Raw genomic sequence first — 19,591 nt, forward strand, 5'->3', positions numbered from 1 at the left:
CAATTGCTCTTCTGGTATAAAACAAATCCTTCCCCTCTCCTTTTCTCCTATTACCCGCCCCGGCCTCTTACCCCTTCTCACCTGCCTATCCCCTCCTCTTTCCCTTTCTTCTTCGGTCAGCTCTCCTCTCCGGTCCTTTCCTTCACCTATCATCTTCTAGCTAGGCTCCCCCGCACCCACACACACCTTTTTATTCTGGTGTCTTCCTCCTTCCTTTCCAGACCTGAAGGGTCTTGGCTCGAAATGTCGACTGTTGTTCATTTCCATAGATGCTGCTGGACCAGCTGAGTTCATTCAGTATTTTGTGTGTGTTGCTAAGGAATTTAAAGTGTCTGACCCTTTTCACTTCTGATCTCCTAATGAGGTGTCCTGAATGGGCCATGGCCCATCTAGTTAGCTCCCTACCCCTAGGGCGTAATCAGGACCCTGCGACCCCCGTTTCCGCTGCAGCCGCCCCCTCGGGCCTCCTCACTGGCGGAGTCTGCGGCCTTTGGGCGAGTGAGGGATCAGAGAGCTCGGCGCTCTCGTCTCTCGCATGACGTGGGCGGGAGAAAAGCCCTTGGTGGTCCACCCCTGTTGGCAGCGGTCACGGAACGGGCGCGCCCGCCGAAACGCATCCGCCCGCGTTCCGGCGTCCGCCGTTGCCCGGGGAACGGGAACCGGAAGGGGAAGAGGAGCACCGAGGGCGGCGTGGATGGGCCTTCTCCGGACAGTGGGGGAAGGTGGGACTTGCCCTCCACACAGGAGATTGGGGATCGCGGCTTCAGGAGTACGAGGTAGGGGCCCGCCCTCGCATCGCTGTGCACGGGGGTGGGTGGAATTAGCAGTGGCAATCACTATTGGGGGCTACCCCACTCACCTGAAAATGGTCTCGGTGAGAGATATCGTGTATTCTCAGACTTGAGAACTCAAGAGATAGTAGGAGCAGACCGTTTAGTCCTGACCAAAGCCTCTACTTGCGATTTTTTTTTTGTTTAATTTGTGTCTAAAAACAGACCTATATCAGGACATAAAATCTTCAGGTTATAACCATATATAAGCTTCAGGCCCCTGAATGGGCGTGAATAACTTCACTCACCTCAACACTGAACTGATTCCACAACCTATGGGCTCACTTTCAAGACTCGTGGCTTCAGTATTTATCTATTTACCCGTGCATTTAATTATTTTTGTGTTCTTTTGCACATAGGTTGTCAGTCTTTGTGTGCACCCTTTCATTGATTCTATTGCACTTGGTTTCTACTGTTGAATGCTTGTAAGAAAATATATCTCAGGGTAGTATATGGTGACATATATGTATCTTGGTTATACATTTACTTTGAGTTATGCTAGTGATGAACAATTGAAAAGGCAAGTGAGAGTGGTAGAGTAAAACAGCATGGAAACCGGCCCTTTGATCCAACTGGTTCCTGCAGAGCATAGTATCCTTGCTATCAGGCCCAGTTGCTTCATTTTGACCCATAATCCTCCAGGTTCTTCCTCTCCAGGTACTTATCCAAATGCTGCTTAAATGTTCCAGTTGTACTCTCCTTGATCACTCCTTCTGGCAGCTTTTTCCAGGTTTCATTACCCACTGCAGGTCTCTTAAATCTCTCCTATAAGACATGGGAGCAAAATTAGCCATTCTGTCCTTTGAGTCTGTTCTGCCATTCGGTCATGGTTTATTTTCTCTCTCAACCCTATTCTCCTATCTCTTCCCCTGACCTTACTACTCAAGATCAAGAACCTATCAACCCCAGTTTTAAATATACCCGATAGCTTGGACTGCACTGCTATCTGTGGCTGTTCATGTGTCTATGTCCTCTGATTTTGGACTCTGCAACCCTGAAGAAAAGACTATCTCTGACCACCTCTATCCATACTATCATGATTTTATAAACTTGTATGAGGTTACCCCTCATTCTCTTATACTGCCAAGTTCCAGCATGACTAACCTCTCCCTATAACACAGAACCTCAAGTCCAGACAGAATCCTCAAATCTTTTCTGCACCTTCCAGCTTGACATTGTCTTTCCTGTAACAGAGTGACCAAGTGTGATCTCACCAACAACTTAAATAACCGCAACATAATGTCTCTATTCTTAAACTGGATACCCTGACTGATAAAGGCCAGCCTTCTAAATCTTTTTCATGATCTTTGCGTCTACTTGCACAGCTGCTCTCAGTGAACTGTGTGTCGGTGCTCCCACGCCTCTCTGTTTCACCATACTAGTCAGTGCCCTGCTATTCACTATATAGCTTCTATCCTGGTTTGAAAGTCCAATATGTATTACTTCACACTTAACTAGGTTAAAATTCACTTGTCATTCCTTAGCCCATCTGAGGAATGCCAGTGGAGTGGACAGGCCTTCAACAGAAATTGAAGATAAGTAAATAAAGCAAACTGTGCAGACTATCACAAATTAATTTGTTTACATAGATTCAATTGTAATTTTAACCTTGGCGCATGACCATATAGGACAGACGCATAATATCTGTGAACTTAAGTAGATCTATGAGGTTGCCACTATTTTCTTAAAACCCTTAATGATAAAGATCCATCACACCATAAGACATGGGAACAGAATTAGGTTATTCAGCCCATCAAGTCTGCTTTACTATTCCATCATGGCTAGTTTATAATCTCTCTCAGCCTCATTCTCCTGCCTTCTCCCTGCAACATTTCTACTCTCATTAATCAAGAACTTATCCATTTCTGCTTTAAATATACCTAATAACGTACCCACCTTAGCCAGCTGTGGCAATGAATTCCACAGATTCACTATCCTCTGGCTAACAAAATTCCTCCTCGTCTCTGTTCTAAATGCATGTCCCTCTATTCTGAGGCTGTGCAATCTAATCTTAGACTTTCCTACTATAGGAAACATCCTCTTCACATCCACTGTAGCTAGGCCTATCAATATCTGATAGGTTTCAATGAGATCCTTCCTTCTCATTCTTCTAAACTCTATCGAGTACAGGCCAAGAGTTATCAAATGCTCATAAGTTAGCCTTTACTTCCTGGAATCATTCTTGCAAACCTCCTTTAGACCCTCTTCAATGCCAGTATATCTTTTCTTAGATAAGAGGCCCAAACCTGCTCACAATACTCTGGGCGGTCTAACTATGCCTTAAAGCCTCAGAATTAAAGTTAACAATAGATCTGATATCAATTGCTATTTCCAAATTTTGTTGGTTTTTAAGTAATTTTCTTTACCTCACTCTTGATGGTCTGTCTTAATTTTCAGATTATGAACCCTAGTGTTACATTTTATAAATAACAGAAATAATTTCAATCTATGCATAATATCTGAAACATTAATCTTTCTAAAACTTGTAAAATAGGCTCTTGATAATTTAACCATTGGTGTCCAGTCACTGTTGTGTTTTACATAGATGGCACACACTTCAAGGATTGTACATTTTTCCAAGTTGTGGATTGAGAACTGCTCATAGGTCTGATCTAACCGAAGTTCTGTATAACTGGCATAATTTCTCCATGTACTTTGGTTTACCAATTATTACTTCTCTTTAACTATTATTCAGATTCATTTATTTATCACATGTACATAAAAACATACAGTGAAATGCATTGTTTGTATTTACAACCAACACGTGCTAATACATCTGTTTCGGCTTGCAAATCTTTTTCCACTTTTCATCTTTAAGAAAGTATTTGGTTCTATTTTTAGGCCCACAGGAAAAATCCAATCCCTAAAGATTGATTAATTTACTCATTCTACAGATGTCTGTTTATAAATTAGTGCTCTAATAGTAGCAAATTAGCTTTTTATTCCAATCAGGAAATCATCTAGTGGTATTGTTAATAATTATGGCTCCAACTCAGAGCCTGCCTGTTATAGTTAGCATCACCCTATCCTTCCACCTCATTCAATTTCCCAGGCAAGTCAATAATTTGTTTTCAAGTCCATGAGCTTCAGCTTTAGCTACAATTACATAATGAGTGATTTTGTCCAATCCAAATCAATCACTTTGTAGGTATTCTCTTGCCACATTTTTTTTGTTGGAAAAAACTTCACTGATGAATGAGCTACCGTTAACAAATAATCTACTCACTGCTTAGTTTAGGTTTTGTCAGGACCTCTTGGCTTACAATATTAGTTCAAACCTGAACAAATAGCTCAGTTCCAGAGGTAAGGTGAGAGTGACTGGTCTTGAAATCAAGGCAACATTTGATAGTGTGGTCTGCGCTGCCGTGATAAGATTGAGGTCAATAGATGTGAAAAGAAAAACATCGTGTCTGGCTGGAATTTTACCTTGTATAGTGGAAGGTAATTGTAGTTGAAAGTCAAACGTCCCAGCTGTAAGACATAACACTTTGCTTTGTCCTGGTTAGTATCATACTTACATAGAACATAGAATATAGAAATCTACAGCGCGTTACAGGCCCTTCTGCCCACAATGTTGTGCTGACCATGAAACTGCCTAGAATTATCCTACCACATAGCCCTCTATTTTTCTAAGCTCCACGCACTGAGTCTCTTTAAAAGACCGTATTGTATCCACCTCCACCACCATCGTGGGCAGTGCATTCCACGTGCCCACCACTCTGTGTGGAAAAACTTGCCTCTGACATCCCCTCTGTACCTACTTCCAAGCACCTTAGAACTATGCCCCCTCATGTTAGCCATTTCTGCTCTGGGGAAAAAGCCTCTGACTATCCACATGATCAATGCCTCTCTTCATCTTATATACTTTATTACTGGAACTGCACTCATCAGGCAAGTGGAGTCTATACAATCACACCTCCGTCTTACAGATGGTGTAAAGGCTCTGCGATACCATATAGTGAGTGCATACAGCCTGCCAGTCGTACAGATGGTGTAAAAGCTCTGCGATACCATATAGTGAGTGCATACAGCCTGCCAGTCGTACAGATAGATAGATAGATAGATAGATACTTTATTCATCCCCATGGGGAAATTCAACTTTTTTCCAATGTCCCATACACTTGTTGTAGCAAAACTAATTACATACAATACTTAACTCAGTAAAAAATATGATATGCATCTAAATCACCATCTCAAAAAGCATTAATAATAGCTTTAAAAAGTTCTTAAGTCCTGGCGGTAGAATTGTAAAGCCTAATGGCATTGGGGAGTATTGGGGAGTCTGCCAGTCGTACAGATGGTGTAAAGCATATACCGGTATGTCAAACTCAAGGCCCGCGGGCCAAATCCGGCCCGCGGTGGAATTATCTTTGGCCCGCGAGATAATATCTAATTACTATTAAAGCTGGCCCCAGTAATCGAAGCGCCTATGGCGTATGATATGGCTAATGCTGAGTTTATTCAGGTACCAGGTTTTCAGGGTTTTTAGTGTTTATTCGGCAGTCTTGCTCGGCAGTCTTCTTCATAAGAAACGGAATTTGTAAAGTGAAACACTTTGTAGTTATAGCAGAGACTGAGACACATGAGAGCAGGCTGAAAAAACGGAGGCAACGAAAGCTGCGTTCGCACGCGTCCGACTGATCCGGCCCGCATGAAGCTGCATTTTGCTCAATCCGGCCCGTGACCTAAAATGAGTTTGACACCCCTGGTGTAAAGGCTCTGCAATATTACGTAGTGAGTGCATACGACAGGATATCCTGCCTGAACTGTATTAGCACCCATAGTACTTTAATGGCTGGTGTGGTTGCGTTTGGGCAATTGTGACCACTAACATGTTAATAGTGAGGCAGTGATAAGTCTGTAAAATAGGAGGGTAAACTATCTTTTGTTGGAAGTGTTATTGTATGACACTTTTGTGGGTAAAATGTTATTTTCCACCCATCAGCCTTTTGACTGAATATTGTCTAGGTTGTTCTATATGCAGGCAAGCACTGCTTCATTTGCTGTAGAGTGACTTTAATATTGTGAAATTACTGGCAAAACATACACACTTCTGTCTTACAGATACAGGAAAGGTCAGTTGAAAGTGGATTCACTCAAGCTGCTTGATGAGGGCTACTCGTAACAACCCTTTCAAACCCAGTGCTGCCCCTTTGCAGATGATGGCTATTCAAACCATCTCAAAAGCAATTGAAGAAGGGTAATAAATTGTAGTTGAAAGACAATGCCTCATCTGTTCGTTCATCTAAAAAACTAAGTGTTGAGTTATTCTGTCCTTAAGTATAGTTCTGGTCATCACTGCAGGAAGGATGTGGTCACAATAGGGAGACTGCAGAAGGGATTCAAGTCAAAGCAGATTGATTATCAAAGTACTTATACACTACATGGCCACCTCATTAAGTACACCTGCTTGCTAATGTAATTATCTGATCATGTGGCAGCAACTCAATACATAAAAGCATGCAGACATGACAAAGAAGTTCCATTGTTTTCTTCCCAAACATCAGAATAGGGAAGAAATGTGTTCTAAGTGACTTTGACTGTGAATTAATTGGATGTAACAAAACACATTGATAAAGGTAGAGCAGTGGATGTAGTGTATATGGATTTCAGTAATGCATTTGATAAGGTTCCCCAGGCAAGGCTCATTCAGAAAGTAAGGAGACATGGGATGCAAGGGGATCTTACCTTGTAGATCCAGAACTGGCTTGCCCACAGAAGGCAAAGCGTGGTTCATATTCTGCATGGAGGTTGGTGACCAGTGGTGTTCCGCAGGGATCTGTTCTGGGATTCCTCCTCTTTGTCATTTTTTTATAGATGACTTGGATGAGAAAGTAGAAGTGTGGGTTAGTAAGTTTGATGATACATAAGTTGGGAGTGTTGTGGTTAGTCTGGAGGATTATCAGAGGTTACAATGGGACGTTGATAGGATGCAGAACTGGGCTGGAAGTGGCAGATGGACTTCAACGCAGGCAAGTGTGAAGTTGTTCATTCTGGTAGGCCAAATTTGAAGACAGTACATAATATTAATGGTAAGACTCTTGGCAGTGTGGAGTATCAGCAATATCTGGGGGTCTGAGTCCATAGGACACTCAAAGCTGCTGCATAGGTTGACAATGTTCTTAAGAAGGCATATGGTGTGTAGGACTTCATCAACCGTGGGACTAAGTTCAAGAGTCATGAGGTAATGTTGCAGCTATATAAGACCTTAGTTTGACCCCAGTTTGAGTACTGTGTTCAGTTCTGGTCACCTCACTACAGGAAGGATGTGGAAACCATAGAAAGGGTGCAGAGGAGATTTGCCTGGATTGGGGAGCATACCTTATGAGAACTGGTGAGTGAACTTGGCCTTTTTTCCTTGGAGCAACAGAGGATGAGAGGTGACCTGATAGAGGTGTGTAAGATGATGAGAGGCATTGATCGTGTGGATAGTCAGAGGCTTTTTCCCAGAGCTAAAATGGCTAAAATGAGGGGGCATAGTTTTAAGGTGCTTGGAAGTAGGTATGGGGGATGTCAGAAGTAAGTTTTTCACACAGAGAGTGGTGGGTGTGTACAGTGCACTGCCAGCAACAGTGGTAGAGGCGGATACAATAGGACCTTTTAAGGTACGTGGAGCTTAGGAAAATGGAGGACTATGCAATAGGGAAATCTAGGTAGTTTCTAGAGTAGGTTACATGGTTGGCACAACATGTGGGCTGAAAGTTCTGTTAAGTGGTGTAGATTTCTATGTTACATGTTCTATGATGCCAGATTTGAGTATTTCAAAAACTGCTGATCTTCTGGGGTCTCTGTATGCACAGCAAATCAAACTTTGAAGCAGATGGGCTATTCAATTCCTGTACCTAATAAAGTGGCCATTGAGTGTATGTTACCACATGCTACTCTGAGATTAATTTTTGCATGCATTTACAGGAAATTGCAATAGGATTTATGAAAAACTATACATAAAGACTGACAACCAATGTGTAAAAGAAGGCAACGTTTTTGATGCTGGGAATGAGTTATTGACTCCTTGAAAGTGAGTCTTTAGTTTGTGGGGTCAGTTCAGAGTTGAGGTGAGTGAAGTTATCCATGTTGGTTCAGGAACCTGATAGTTGTGGAGTAATAACTGTTACTGCATCTGATTGAGTGGGACCTAAGGCTCCTGCATTTTCGCCCGAAGGTAGTAGCGAAAAGTTTGTCAGAGTTTCAGGTGATGACTTGAATCTACGCAAATCTTTTAAGAAAGTAGAGGCACATTTCTGCCTTCTTTGTGATGGCACTTACCAGCTGGTCCCAAGGAATTTAAACAAATTTCATGACATATCCTGGTGCTATTAAATCTGATTCTGATTCTCATTCTTAAGTTTAAGTTCAAGTTTAATTTTTATTCAACCATACACACAAATACAGCCAAACTGAACAGCGTTCCAGCAGGGCCAAGGTGCAAAACACAGTACCAATAGTCATACATAGCACAAGGTACATGTACACTAGCACATTTAATTACAATACCTGCAAAACATACAATCACAAAAAATAATAAAAATATAGCCTAAAACACTGACTGTAATGGCCTGTAGATAGATGGATGGTGCATGGGATGTTGGCTTGAAGTCATGTTAAAGCAAGAGTTGAAGTTACTGATCCTCTCCGTCTCTGATCCCTTAATGAGGACTAGCTCATAGACCTCTGGTTTCTTCCTTCTGTAGTCAATAGCCAGTTATTTGGTTTTGCGAACATTGGGTGAGAGATTGTTGTTGTGGCACCACTCAATCAGATTTTCTGTCTCCCTCAAGTATGCCAATTCATCATCATTCACAAGGATGTTGCCTGGAATGGAGACCTGTAATTATAAGGACACATTTGATAGGCTAAGTTTATTCTCACCAGAAGAGAGAAAGCTGTGGTGTCAACTTTGTGTAAAGATGGTGATGGTCTTGTTTTCCCAAGGCAGAGAGAGTCTAAAACTCAAAAAAACAGGTTTGTGAGGGGAACAATATCTGAGGGATACGAATTATAACTATCACTTCATCCAGTCCAGATTCAATTTGCATCTGCAGCTCATGAATGACATGATGGGGTAATGTGCCCAAATTTTTATCAAGCAATATTTTTAAAAGTTCTGAATACTAACAATTATGTTTGATTTTAATGTTATAACTTAAGCACTATTCACATTTATGTTAATTTCTGTAGTTCATAAAGCTTTTTTCATATAAATGCAATCACTGACATTACCAAACTGACTATGTTTACTTTACCTCTTTTTTTCCCCTGAATGTCAGAGCTGCACTGTAACCTTTAGGAAATACTTCTATCCTTTAATGTGTGCATTCTTTATTATTTTCCCCAAACTTTGTTTCTTTTAAAATTTGCACCAATTTTAACCTTTAGATTTAGAAATTCTTTCAGTGCATGTTAATTGTATTGGACCAAATTTTGCAAATTAATCCTTCAGTTGTTGCTTGGTTACAACGGATTTTATGTGCACCTGCAGCAAGTCTAAAAGTGCTAATGCTTTAATTATAGTTACATTTAGATAAATATCTTGTTAATTTAAAAAAAGATAAACCCTGAAAAGCCCTACTGATGCCAGTAAAGTACTTTATCTTTTATTCTTTGCCACGTGCCTTTCTAAGTAATGATAAAAATGTTGAATGTAACTGAAACACATTTTCATCTGGATAGAAATAGGATAATGGGTGCAAAGTTCAGTGGACCCCGAGACATTCAGACAGGCTCTTTAAAAAAAGTGCTGATTAAATATACAATATCCCTCAACTTAATGATGTCAGAATAGGGACAAAACCTCTTCCTTGATACTTTTACTCTGCCAAAACTTAACTTAATACTTTCCCTCTCAACCCAATTTATAAGTTTGTTATCATTTCTGTGCATTGGAGGAGACTATCAGAAATATCAGGCCTTGCTGAGAGATGTGGGGATCAGTTCTTTGGTAAATATGAAATGAATTTTAAACCCATGAAAAAAGAAAACCTTCAATAAATAGTAGAGAACAGAGATTTAGAGGGAATGAGGATGTGAAAGAAATGAGTGGAGGTAAAAGTAGTAATGAAGATTTAATGAGACTGAAAGCTGATAAATCCTCTGGGCCTCATTTCCTGTGTCCCAAGGAATTGCAAGAGGTACCTATGGAAATAGTGGATGCACTAGCTGTCATCTTCCAATTTTCTGTAGATTCGAGAAGATAGAAAATGTAACCTTTTTATTTAAGAGAGAATGGGGAAAGAAAACGGAAAACCACTTATCAGCTGGTCTGAAATCAGTAGGAGGATAAGAGCTAGTAGCTTGTTTACCAGACCCTTTTCCATTGATCTGATCAAAAATACTGTTAAGTGTTATGTATGTATGTATATGTGTGTATCTATTTCAAAGGAGGTTTCTAAATGCATTTATTCTAATGGCAAATCCTCTTTTGAATGACAAATTTAATAAAACTTTTTGTTGTAGTGAAGGTTTTTTAATGCTCACAATCTCTGGGTGAGTGATAGTTATTTGTAACTCTTTGTTAATTTTCTTAATTCTAACATTTAAAGTTTGTTTTCTAACTTCCTCTTTACAATTCATTTACATATTTTCTCTTGCACATGAAATGCTATGGAAACTTGTTAGTTTCACTATCTTAGATGTTAGGCATGGCCTCAAGTGAATTTACAGAAAGGCAATGCCACTCAGTGGTTTTTAGGTTTAGAAAGCCTCTCCTCATTCACTGGTTCATTGCAATGCCCTAGTCAAAGCTACGTCATCTACACTGGAAACATTAATAGTAGAACATCTGAATATGCCACTTGTTAACAAGATTTAGGGTAGATTTCTAAGAGGTTTTAAAGGTTAGTATGACCTGTGCATTACGTCTTCCTGGGACATGGATCTTTGATTGACATCAGCTCCCCAGTGTGTGACCCAAAATGATATCTACTTATATTGCCACAATTAGAAGTTTAAAAAGTTCGAAGTTAACTTATTATTAAAATATATATGTCACCATATACAATCCTGAGATTCATTTTCTTGTGGACATGCTCAATAAATCAATAGAATAATAACCATAACAGAATCAATGAAACACCACCCAACTAGGGCATTCTGCCTTTGTTCAGAAGACAACAAACTGTGCAAATAGAAAAAGAAAAAAATAATAGTGAATAAATAAGCAATAAACATTGAAAACATGAGATGAAGAGTCCTTGAAAATGAGCCCATTGGACCTGGGAACATTTCAGTGATGGGGTAAGTGAAGTTATCCCCTTTGGTTCAAGAGCCTGATAGTTAATGGGTAGTAACTATTCCTGAACCTGGTAGTATGAGTCTTGAGGCTCCTGTACTTTCTTCCTGATGGCAGTAGTGAGAAGAGATCATGTTCTAGGTGGTGAGGATCTATAATGATGGATGGTGCTGCAACATTTCATATAGATGTATTCAATGGTTGGAAGGGCTTTAGCCATGATGGGCTGGGCCATAGGATTCTTTTTGTAGGATTTTATATTCAAGAGCATTGATATTTCCATACCAGGCTGTGATACTCAACACTACTCGTCTATAGAAGCTGTCAGAGTTTCAGATGTCACGCCAAATCTTTGCAACCCCTTAAGGAAGTAGAGGCACTGCTGTGCTCTCTTTGTAATTGCACTTCCGTGCTGAGCCCAGTATGGGTTCTCCGAAATGATAGCACTGAGGAATATAAAGTTGCTAACCCTCTCACCTCTAATGAGGACTGGCTCATGGAGCTCTAGTTTTCTTCTGAAGTCGATGATCAGCTCCTTGGTCTTGATGACATTGAGTAAGAGGTTGTTGTTATGGTACCACCCAGCCAGATTTTCAGTCTCCTCCTATTTGCTGATTCATCACCACCTTTGATTCAGTTTATGACACTGATGTCATCAACAACCTTTAATATGGCAGAAAAGTATGAGTTGGATTTTGACCATGAAGAGCAGCACACTGAAGTCTCTTGTTGCAATTACCTGATATTCATTTATGCACACTTTTAAAAGGGTGAAACTCTAGTTGTCTCAATTGGCGTCGGTGACCAGTGGCGACGTCCTGCAGACAGCTCATGAAACTACTTTTAAATATGTTTCTTCTGAGCTGCGATCAATTGCATTCTGTAATTTCCATTTTGATTATGTATTTTTGGGCCAACTGAGTGATCTGGAGCTTTTGCTAACTCCGGGGGAATTCGATGAGGTTAAGAGCAGAGTGTGTAACTATCATTTCCTAATGGCGGATCGGGGACCCACGGTTGTCTCCATTACATTACACTGCTTAAAACGTCGAGCAAGATTGAAATCGATGGGGATGAGAGCAGAAGGTCAGAGGGTGTTCAGCGCTGACAGGCTGCGATTGACCAATCTCCCTCTCACTGCCGGAGGATGGGCAGAGTCTTGGGTTCAAACGCCTCGGTTGTGCGGCTCATGTCTGCGGGACTGTTTTTGGAGGTCCTGAGTTTGATGTTCAATGTCTTCAGTGCTGTATACTCTCTGTGGACTCACTTTTGGAGGGCTCTTTGGTTTATCTTTATGCATTTCTGGTGACTCTAGCTATTTGCACAATTTGATAGAGGTGCTTCGGCAGTAATCTGGATTGCTAACTGTGGTACAGTCAATGACACGGTGCTAAACAGAACTGGCTCAGTGGCCGTCCTTCCAGGACACTTTCTGGAGACGCTACGGTTTGTGTGTTAATTGCTCACCTTTTTGCTCAGCGCAATTTTTTTTGGCGTGTTGGGTGCTTGATGTTTTCTTTTAACAGTTTCCATGGTATTTCGTGGCTGCCTATGGAAGGAGGAATCTCAGGTCTATGTACTGTATAGGTATTTTGGTAATAAATGTACTTTGAACCTTTTAATAGGAGCTCTTGGTTATTTCCCAGCCTGCTGATGTTTTGTTCTGTCACAAGTCCAGCAGGAAACAAACATGTGAGGCTATTGTACCTGCAAAACTCTGCTCAGATCTTGCTCCATTCCTACAAAATCCATCTGAGTTGCCAATTAAAATCAGACCAGAGATCATATCTAGGTCTGTTGGGATGTATGGGGAAAGTACCATATTTTGCATTTCCCTTATTTAGAGTTAGCTGACATTTTAACCTTTTAAAGATTACTTTGATCTTAAATTAGTGTAAAAAGATTTTTTTATTCATGTGTTATTTGAAACAAATTGGAGAGGTCAATAGAGAACTTGTGAAGTTCTGAAACTTGTGACTTATTTCTTTTTGTGCAGTTTATTTCAGGAGTGAAGCTTCCATCCACTTGTCAAGTGCTCTTCAGGAGAGAGTTTCTTGTAACCTAATTTTCTAGCATTAACATCTATACAGCTGCGCTCTGCAATGGAAGATCTTGCCAAACAGTCATCTGAACTGGATGTAGATCTATGTAGCACTAAAATGGAGCTGCAAAAAATGTTAATTGATGAGAGAATGAGATGTGAACATCACAAAAGCAACTATCAAATCTTGAAGGCTGAACACACAAGGTATTGCCAGTAGTTGCATGTGCTTGAAAACCATACAAAACTGAAATGCAGTGAATTCTTGCAGAGGTGCACAGAGAAGATAACGTTTAGCATAAGAGTTTCAGTTCCCCCCCACTTACACCAAGGTGGTTTAGGCCTTGTGGAAGAATTTCTTCCAATGTGTCAGAAGTTAAGCTGTCACCTGAAAACAAAATCATGTTATAAAAAAGAAAGCTATAGAATTTCAACCACTTTATAAACTGAAACATCCAACAAAGCACAGTTTCCATTTCTTGTGCTCCATGTTTTAACACATCATAATCCAAAGAATCACTTACCCCTACCACTGTCACTGCTGGTTCCCATTGCAGCCCCTCTGGTGCAAAATTAGAGGTAGGTGTGCATAGGAGCCTAGGTGACTGCAGAACAAATGTAGTCCCAAATCATTCACCAGGGGCCTGTAACTAGATCGATGTAGATTGGGAACATCCTGACTAAATAGGAATGGAAGTTCAATAATGTTTTGTAATAACTGAATGCAAAAGTTTAATCATGGGAAAACCTTGAGAAAAATTACTTACCAATTGAAATATTCCTACAACTCATTGGTCAACTGAACAAAAATGTGTAAAACTGCTTTTGCTGAAATGTTCTATGGCAGATAAGAAAACATGCATAATGACAATTTTACTATTCCAGCTTAACCATTCCTGTTGATAAAAATGTTCACATTAATGACTGAGCTACCTAAATAGCCTGGTCTAATCTCTCTTGTTAGATCACTGGGTGCATTTTGAGGGCTCTGGGTTAATTAATATTATGTGCTATTGTGCAGCCTTTCTGGGACAATGCTGTACTTGTATCACCCTCTTGAGTAATGATAAAACACCCAGTAAACTGAACCCCGGTCCTGGTGTTGCTGTCAGACTCTCATCGGTTTTCCACCAAAACCATGTCATCCCCCCACTCCCCACCCCTCTGCTCCATTGTCAGCCCTCAGCCCTGCTGCTTCTATCGTGCCTTTCCCCCTTTCAGTGCAGCTCCTCTGTCCCAATGTTGGACATGCTGCTCACTCACACCAGAGTGCATAAATACTACACCTCTAAATCCACAATCCCCCAGTTTGTATCTCACACATGTGTACTTAGTTGGCAAGTAATTATGGAACTTTTAGCTAAATGTGATTATTGGAATGTGTTGCACATAATATGATTTCCCATAATATTTTCACCTTTGGCTGGAAGAGTCTGAATTGCTTAAGAAGAACAAGTATGGGCAACCTGCAAGACTTGCCAGTTATGCATGTTGTCTGTGATTAAAGAATTTGGAAGCATTTGCAGGAGAACTTGACCAACATTGCACACATCATGGAAACTGTTAGAATAATTAGTTCTTATCCCCATAGTATGACTGGCTCTCTACATATTCCTGGCCTCCGATTCCCTATTTTTCCACAAGCTCCTCATCTCTAATCCCCACTTCTACCCCAACTTCCCCACCAACATCAATATGCCTGTTTCCAATCTTATTCACTCCTTTCCACTGCTGATACGGGTCGGACCATGTTTCTGATTGGAACTCATCTCCACCTAATTCAACATGAAGCAGTGTGCATTCCTGATCGTATCAGAGCACAACCCCACCAAATGCTGGCTCCAAAATCGCCCAGACTGAGCCTGTGGCTTACTTCTTGGGTCTGGCTTTGCAAGAGGAAGAAAAAAACAACATATTTTCATCTATGAAAAATGGTGCAAGGGGGAGGGATTCAAATTTCTGGGGCATTGGAACCAGTCCTGGGGGAGATGGGACTGGTACAAACAGGACGGTCTGCACCTGGGCTGGACTGGAACCAATGTCCTAGGGGGAGCGTTTGCTAATGCTGTTCAGGAGGATTTAAACTAATGTGGCAGGGGGATGGGAACAAGTGCAGAGAGACAGAAGGCTGTAAAATGAGGGTAGAAGCAAAAAGTAGTAAGGTGAAAAGTAAAAGTGGCAGGCAGGCAAATCCAGGGCAAAAATCAAAAAGGGCCACTTTTCAACATAATTGTATAAGGGCTAAGAGTGTTGTAAAAACAAGCTTGAAGGCTTTGTGTGTCAATGCAAGGAACATTCATAACAAGGTGGATGAATTGAATGTGCAGATAGTTATTAATGAATATGATATAGTTAGGATCACAGAGACATGGCTCCAGGGCGACCAAGGATGGGAGCTCAATATCCAGGGATATTCAAAATTCAGGAGGGATAGACAGGAAAGAAAAGGAGGTAGGGTAGCGTTGCTGGTTAGAGAGGAGATTAATGCAATGGAAAGGAAGTACATTAGCCTGGAGGATGTAGAATCGATATGGGTAGAGCTGCATAACACTAAGGGGCAGAAAACGCTGGTGGGAGCTGTGTACAGGCCACCTAACAGCAGTAGTGAGGTTGGGGATGGCATTAAACAGGAAATTAGAAATGCGTGCAATAAAGGAACAGTAGTTATAATGGGTGGCTTCAATCTACATATAGATTGGGTGAACCAAATTGGTAAGAGTGCTGAGGAAGAGGATTTCTTGGAATGTATGGGGGATGGTTTTCTGAACCAACATGTCGAGGTACCAACTAGAGAGCAGGCCATTCTAGATTGGGTATTGAGCAATGAGGAAGGGTTAGTTAGCAATCTTGTCGTGCGAGGCCCCTTGGGTAAGAGTGACCATAATATGGTGGAATTCTTCATTAAGATGGAGAGTGACATAGTTAATTCAGAAACAAAGGTTCTGAACTTAAAGAAGGGTAACTTTGAAGGTATGAGACATGAATTAGCTAAGATAGACTGGCAAATGGTACTTGAAGGGTTGACGGTGGATATGTGATGGCAAGCATTTAAAGATCGCATAGATGAACTACAATAATTGTCCATCCCAGTTTGGCAAAAGAATAAACCAGGGAAGGTAGTGCACTCGTGGCTGACAAGGGAAATTAGGGATAGTATCAATTCCAAAGAAGAAACTTACAAATTAGCCAGAAAAAGTGGCACACCTGAGGACTGGGAGAATTTCAGAGTCCAGCAGAGGAGGGGCTTAATTAGAAAGAGAAATAAGATTATGAGAGAAAGCTGGCAGGGAACATTAAAACTGACTGTAAAAGCTTTTATAGATATATGAAAAGAAAAAAAGATTGGTTAAGACAAATGTAGGTCCCTTATAGTCAGAAACAGGTGAATTGATCATGGGGAACAAGGACATGGCAGACCAATTGAATAACTACTTTGGTTCTGTCTTCACTAAGGAGGACATAAATAATCTTCCGGAAATAGTAGGGGACCGAGGATCTAGTGAGATGGAGGAACTGAAGGAAATACATGTTAGTAGGAAAGTGGTGTTAGGTAAATTGAAGGAAGATAAATCCCCAGAGCCAGATGGTCTGCATCCCAGAGTGCTTAAGGAAGTAGCCCAAGAAATAGTGGATGCATTAGTGATAATTTTTCAAAACTCCTTAGATTCTGGATTAGTTCCTGAGGATTGGAGGGTGGCTAATGTAACCCCACTTTTTAAAAAAGGAGGGAGAGAGAAACCAGGGAATTATAGACCAGTTAGTCTGACATCGGTGGTGGGGAAAATGCTAGAGTCGGTTATCAAAGATGTGATAACAGCACATTTGGAAAGAGGTGAAATCATCGGACAAAGTCAGCATGGATTTGTGAAAGGAAAATCATGTCTGACGAATCTTATAGAATTTTTTGAAGATGTAACTAGTAGAGTGGATAGGGGAGAACCAGTGGATGTGGTATATTTGGATTTTCAAAAGGCTTTTGACAAGGTCCCACACAGGAGATTAGTGTGCAAACTTAAAGCACACGGTATTGGGGGTATGGTATTGATGTGGATAGAGAATTGGTTGGCAAACAGGAAGCAAAGAGTGGGAGTAAACGGGACCTTTTCAAAATGGCAGGCAGTGACTAGTGGGGTACCGCAAGGCTTAGTGCTGGGACCCCAGTTGTTTACAATATATATTAATGATTTAGACGAGGGAATTAAATGCAGCATCTCCAAATTTACAGATGACACGAAGCTGGGCAGCGGTGTTAGCTGTGAGGAGGATGCTAAGAGGATGCAGGGTGACTTGGATAGGTTAGGTGAGTAGGCAAATTCATGGCAGATGCAATTTAATGTGGATAAATGTGAGGTTATCCACTTTGGTTGCAAGAACAGGAAAACAGATTATTATCTGAATGGTGGCCGATTAGGAAAAGGGGAGGTGCAGTGAGACGTGGGTGTCATTGTACACCAGTCATTGAAGGTGGGCATGCAGGTACAGCAGGAGGTGAACAAGGCAAATGGTATGTTGGCATTCATAGCAAGAGGATTCGAGTACAGGAGCAGGGAGGTTCTACTGCAGTTGTACAAGGCCTTGGTGAGATCACAGCTGGAATATTGTGTGCAGTTTTGGTCCCCTAATCTGAGGAAAGACATTCTTGCCATAGAAGGGAGTACAAAGAAGGTTCACCAGATTGATTCCTGGGATGGCAGGACTTTCATATGAAGAAAGACTGGATCAACTAGGCTTATACTCGCTGGAATTTAGAAGATTGAGGAGGCATCTTATTGAAACGTATAAAATTCTAAAGGGATTGGACAGGCTAGATGCAGGAAGATTGTTTCTAATGTTGGGGAAGTCCAGAACGAGGGGTCACAGTTTAAGGATAAAGGGAAAGCCTTTTAGGACCGAGATGAGGAAAAACTTCTTCACACAGAGAGTGGTGAATCTGTGGAATTCTCTGCCACAGGAAACAGTTCATTGGCTATATTTAAGAGGGAGTTAGATATGGCCCTTTTGGCTAAAGGGATCGGGGGTATGGAGAGAAAGCAGGAGCAGGGGTCTGAGTTGGATGATCAGCCATGATCATACTGAATAGTGGTGCAGGCTCGAAGGGCTGAATGGCCTACTCCTGCATCTATTTTCTATGTTTCTATGAGACATGGGTCATAACTGAAACTGGGCACAGAGGGCCATTGAGCTAAACGTGATAATTGGCTTACTGCACTGGAATTTAAAACAAGGAGTTTTAAATTACTCCTGGATGCAGAACACTGCTATGTATTTTTATGGATTGTACTCAAACAATAAGGCATAACAGGAAAATCAGAGGAATCTTAGACAGTGACTCTGGCTGGACTAGTATGATATAGTTCTAGACACCGTGTAACGGCAAGAGTGACTAGATGTAGGAAGCAGTGCAGAAATATAGTTCAATTGCCTAGATGAAAAGGGTGAGGAAATTTGGACATGCTTATAATATTAACAAAGAATACCTTCAGGTCAAAAAACATGTCCTTTGTAATGAGTGTACAGAGGAAATATTAGTGAAATAAATACTTCATTCTGATGGATTACAGAACTGTGAATTTTCTTTTGTATGTGGATTTGCAAGACTCATGTAAAAACTGGTTTGCTACTGCTGCAGGTTGCAGAATGAATATACAAAAGCCCAGAATGAGCTAAGACGAATGGAGACGGACAAACAAATCACTCACGAGAAATTTCAACTACTTCTTGCTGAACTTCGTGGGGAATTATTAGATAAAACAAGAGAACATGAGGAACTGAAAATGCAGGTGACGTTGTAGTTCTCATCAAATAAAATTCTAATCAACAATCTAAAAATTTAAGATTGCAAAAGATCCCAAGGTGTTTTAAGAGAATGTACTTAGACATAAATTGTTGTCCAAACATGTTAGGAGGTATAGAGCAAATTATCAAAAATTAGTACAGGGAGATGAATTTAATGGAGTGTCTTAAGGGATGAAAGAGATTCATGACCCTGATTCTAGACTCCACAGCCAAGGGAAATATCAAGGAAGTGGGTTTTAATAGCTAGCAAGTTAAGGAAGGTCAGAGTGGACACTTATGGAAATGGAAAGAGGCAGTCTCAGTGAAGTCATAGATGTGTTATCTGAAGCCCATGATAAAGTGATAATTAACACCAAAAGTTGTGAATGATATGTTTTAAACAGTTGTCTGGTGAGTGGTGGGGTCTGAAACCTGATTGATTTAAGAAGAGTTTTCAGTTAGATGAGCATGAATTTGGGAACCTGCACTTGCGGCTGCCCCTAGCACACACCTGGGTGTACTGGTTGGTAATTCAAATAATGCATTTCATGGTATGTTTTGATGTACATGTGATAAATAAATCTGAATTTAAAATAAAATTGAACTAAATTTTACAAATCAACTATTACTAAATCTTCATTACTAGATGCTCGTGAAAACTGTGCATACAAGAAATTAAGTTATGCATTTATATCATGAGATAAGCCAGTGTGTCAC

General features: G+C 40.7%; 1 protein-coding gene across 1 annotated transcript in view; it reads left to right on the forward strand.

Moving 5' to 3' along the window:
- The first annotated feature begins 547 nt into the window (after positions 1 to 547).
- The window catches only part of cep83 (centrosomal protein 83), a 73,459-nt gene continuing 54,415 nt past the window's right edge, over positions 548 to 19,591 (forward strand). The window contains exons 1-3 of the mRNA XM_073066017.1: positions 548 to 776; positions 13,055 to 13,306; positions 18,729 to 18,879. Of these exons, the coding sequence (XP_072922118.1) occupies positions 13,161 to 13,306; positions 18,729 to 18,879 (297 nt within the window). The 5' untranslated portion in view covers positions 548 to 776; positions 13,055 to 13,160. The remainder of the gene's footprint in view (positions 777 to 13,054; positions 13,307 to 18,728; positions 18,880 to 19,591) is intronic.

Source organism: Hemitrygon akajei, chromosome 14 (genome assembly GCF_048418815.1).
Source record: "Hemitrygon akajei chromosome 14, sHemAka1.3, whole genome shotgun sequence".
NCBI lineage: Eukaryota > Metazoa > Chordata > Chondrichthyes > Myliobatiformes > Dasyatidae > Hemitrygon > Hemitrygon akajei.